General features: G+C 36.6%; 1 protein-coding gene across 4 annotated transcripts in view; it reads right to left on the bottom strand.

The window, feature by feature from the left end:
- Positions 1 to 728: 728 nt before the first annotated feature.
- LOC101863091 (beta-amyrin 28-monooxygenase) overlaps positions 729 to 3887 on the bottom strand; it is a 26502-nt gene continuing 23343 nt past the window's right edge. For all 4 annotated transcript variants that reach the window (XM_005094076.3, XM_005094078.3, XM_013080108.2 and 1 more), the window contains 2 exons: positions 2694 to 2778; positions 729 to 2137 (listed from right to left, as the gene is read on the bottom strand). In XM_005094076.3, coding sequence (XP_005094133.1) covers positions 2012 to 2137; positions 2694 to 2778 — 211 coding nt within the window. In that variant the 3' untranslated portion in view covers positions 729 to 2011. The remainder of the gene's footprint in view (positions 2138 to 2693; positions 2779 to 3887) is intronic.

Genomic DNA, 3887 nt, shown 5'->3' with positions numbered 1-3887 from the left:
CTGCAATGATGCCCTTTTTTTAATAGTAGAAGGTTTTACGGTGCTCGCAACTGCATAAGGTCATATGAGCGCCAAGGGGTGGGTGTCAACAGAGAAGTCTTTACAGGGAATCATACTTATTCTGCTCATCTTTCTAGCTTCAACAGCACAAGGTCTGCTTCGACTATCAAGGCACCCCTGAAATAGCAGGTCACAAGAGAGTGACAAACATACAAAAGAAGTAGAGGAAAATGACAATAGTAAAGATTAAGAAAGAAAAAGCAGCAGTTCCCTGTTGTAGATCAGGCACAGTTATAAGCGTGACATGAATCAGCCCATTTACAATTCTACTGTACTTGAACAAGAAATGCCCCCCCCCCCCCTTTGGGAATGGCCTAAAGACACTACAGTCAGTGGCACTGCCCCGGGGGTATGCCTATATTCTCCAACCAAGTAAGTAAGTACATAGATAGCCACACTCCAAGGAAAAGTGTGACAAAATGAAAATCGAAGTACATCTGCAATGTGTTTATATGATATTTTTGACTAGCAATGGTGCCTGACATAGCCAAAGAACAGCATCATAGCAATACATTTACAAAGAAGTGAGCCAGAGTGCCCAAAATTTGCAAATCGGTTTTCTTTTCTTTGCTCTCTGTTTTCTCCCTTCACACCTTCCCTGAGACTTCTTCACTGTTTACTTTTCCTTTTGTTCTTTCTTTCTTTTGTTCTTTCTTTTTTTTATTTGACCCCCCCCCCCCCCTTAGAATTACTTCCTCCTTCCTTTCTTACTTAATTTTTTTTTCAAAAAGGCTAGGTCATAATTAACTAAGGAAATTGTATAAAAATCCCTCCTCCTCCACAGCCACAAAGAGAAAAACTTTACAGCAGCTTGGAGGAGACATTCTGACAGACCACAGCATATTCAGTTTGGCATCTCGAATTGACGAACAAGGAAGCAAATTTTTTTTTTTAATTCAGACCTTCGACGTGAATTTTTATTCCTAGATATATATCACAAGTGATTATTTTGAGATCAACAAATGTTATCCCAGAGCAAAAGAAATGAAAACATTGAGCCTGATGTAACATAACAAGCACAGCAGATGAGCACAATGTCACCTGACAGACATACACACATTGGGGCTTGGGCCTTAGAGTAATGAATAAACAATGAAAAAAATTTGTTTAAAAAAATCATACATTGTAACTGGTCAGATCTTTTGTAATATTTATCATACAAAATAATAAAACTTCGAATATTAACATTTCTGGTGGAAACATTTCCCATGAAAAGTTGAGAAAAACATGAGTTACAAATAAAAAGGCACATTACGGAAGAGTTCACACCTTCATTTCCTTCAGAAGTATATTCTCTATAGAATTACTGTAATTACAGAATAAACGAAAAAATATTTGTAAAAAATAGCAGGTAAATAGCAGCTGTATACACATAACTCAAGCACACCAAACTTTTTCCACAACTTGCACTCAGCGAATACAACCTAGTTGCTATCACATTTATAAACCCAAAAACATAAATATGACATCACTGTATTGCAACAAATATTCAGTACATGATGAGGTTATCATGCAGCACCTTTGTTACCAATGTTACTACTCCGAGTCCTATCATGGCTCTTATTTCAATTACAAGTATTTCTTCCTACTTTGTCAAATACAAACCTCATTTCACTTACACGAACAGATAGGCGTTTTTAGTTCAGCCAGGGTGTATAATATAAATCCTTTTTATTCATACGTCAACCTTTTGATTTCTAGTTAGGATACATAGACCTACTAAAAATCCTTCTACAATCAGATCAAGCCATTTAGATTTCAATATAATTCCTATTCAAGTCAAACATCACCTTCAGGACTTTTGGTCAGGGGATATAATATCCTTTTGTAGTCACATACCACCTTTTTCATTTCAGTGAGGAAATTATATAGACCCTTTCACAATCACAACTCATAATTTCCACATGAAGTCATGACACATTATATTGGGGCAACAAAAACAAGACATACTTTAAACAGGAGTTACAGTAACCAAAAGATTACACTTGGGTCTTGACACCGGAATGTGCTTGTGAGTGAAGACCTGGTCTTCACAAATCTGCCACGTGAACCTGGACAGCAGCTCAGTAAGAGATTTCTGAAAAAGAAAAAAAAAGTTAGAGTAAATTCTGCTGTGATTCACTTTACTACTATGCATTGTCAAAAGGTAAAAACACAAGTAGTGACATTTCAGTGACTGCACAATCTTCAAATTGACCAATTGCAAATTGAAATTTCAGTTGGTCTCTAGAGATTTATCCATTCTTTTGTGTTGACCATACGTAATCTCTCACAGACAGTAGGACAGCTTTAAATCTTTTGTTCTCTTAGTGTGAGAAAAGAAAGGCACATTGACACAATAATGATCATATATAGTCATTAAGTGCTAGGAAAAAGCCAGACGGACACACGTAACACAGTGAAAGAAGTAGAACATACAAATTGCCCCCTCCAACCACCTGAAGTCTAAATAGAACACAGTGACTTTGAAAGTGAACACAAACAAGAAAAAAATACACTGTTGGAGGCAGGGGAGGTGATAGGTTCTTGAAATTGAGAACCTCATGAGAACCGATGGCATATCATCCATTACTTTTGGCAGAGTCTTACACTGAGCAGTCGAAATAATCTCTGACATGTCACTCCCAACCCACCTGTATTATCAGCCGACTCAGGTCATAACCTATGCAGCCTCTGGGGCCCAAGCCATACACAAAAAGCTTGTCTATCAGTTCAGGTCTGCAGAGAAACAGATGATTAGTTTTAGTAAGAGTTTTACGGCACTTGCAACACAATAAGGTCATATAAGTGCCGAAGACTAGAGGGTTTACAAGAGAGTAACAAACACAAAAGAGAAGGAGGAGAGATCAGAACAATAGATGTTTGATAGGAAAGAAGGAGCAAACCACACCAGAGCACCCACCAACCATCCACAGAAATAGATGAATCTATGGCAAATACAAATATTCTTGAAAAATGAAAACTTTTTCCCATAAGCTTACAAGAAGTGTTATAAAAGTGAATACTGAAAGAAATGAAAATAACTTTTTGAAAATCATGCCAGAGAGCAGCGAGCATAATATAATAATTAAGAATTTTCAATGGAAAGAATACATGAGATAGAAAAGGATAAAAAGGACACACAAAAATGTAAATCTAGATTAAGACTTCATTTTTAAGGTGCAAAGTTGCTGTACTACTTTCAGAATGAGACGTATCACTTTGACAGGCAGTCAAATGTATTCCATCAACACAATTTTGAACACTTAGATAGAAGTGCATGCAGACCACATGTGTCCTCAATAGGAAGCAATGTTTTAAACTGATAGCATTGGAATCTTGACTAATCATTAAGTACAGTTTTCACACAACACAGCCCTTAGTATTTGGATTCACCGCAGTAAATTAGACGAATCAATGATGGCAGCATCCCAAAATTTTATCATAACTTTAACAGTTTAACTGAAGTTTATTCAAAATAGTCAAATTGAAAGTTAAACATATGAAATGGATATGGACTATGCTCAATTTTCATTTTCATTATACAGGCCAAGGTATCCGCTATTTTCACTGTAGCCATCCACTTTCATCTATTTATGCCAAAAGGCATAGCTCATCACTTTCATCTAGTTATACATGGAGACATAGCTCGTTACTTTCATCTAGTTATATCAGAAGACATAGCTCGTTACTTTCATCTAGTTATATCTGGAGACATAGCTCGTTACTTTCATCTAGTTATACTGGAGACAGCTCGTTACTTTCATCTACTTATACCTGGAGACATAGCTCGTTACTTTCATCTAGTTACACCGAAAATTTAAATACACCAAAAGACATAGCCCCCC

Source organism: Aplysia californica, unplaced genomic scaffold, assembly GCF_000002075.1.
Source record: "Aplysia californica isolate F4 #8 unplaced genomic scaffold, AplCal3.0 scaffold00075, whole genome shotgun sequence".
Lineage (NCBI taxonomy): Eukaryota > Metazoa > Mollusca > Gastropoda > Aplysiida > Aplysiidae > Aplysia > Aplysia californica.
Note: the sequence above shows the minus strand (reverse complement) of the source record. Positions and strands in the feature narration are given on the sequence as shown.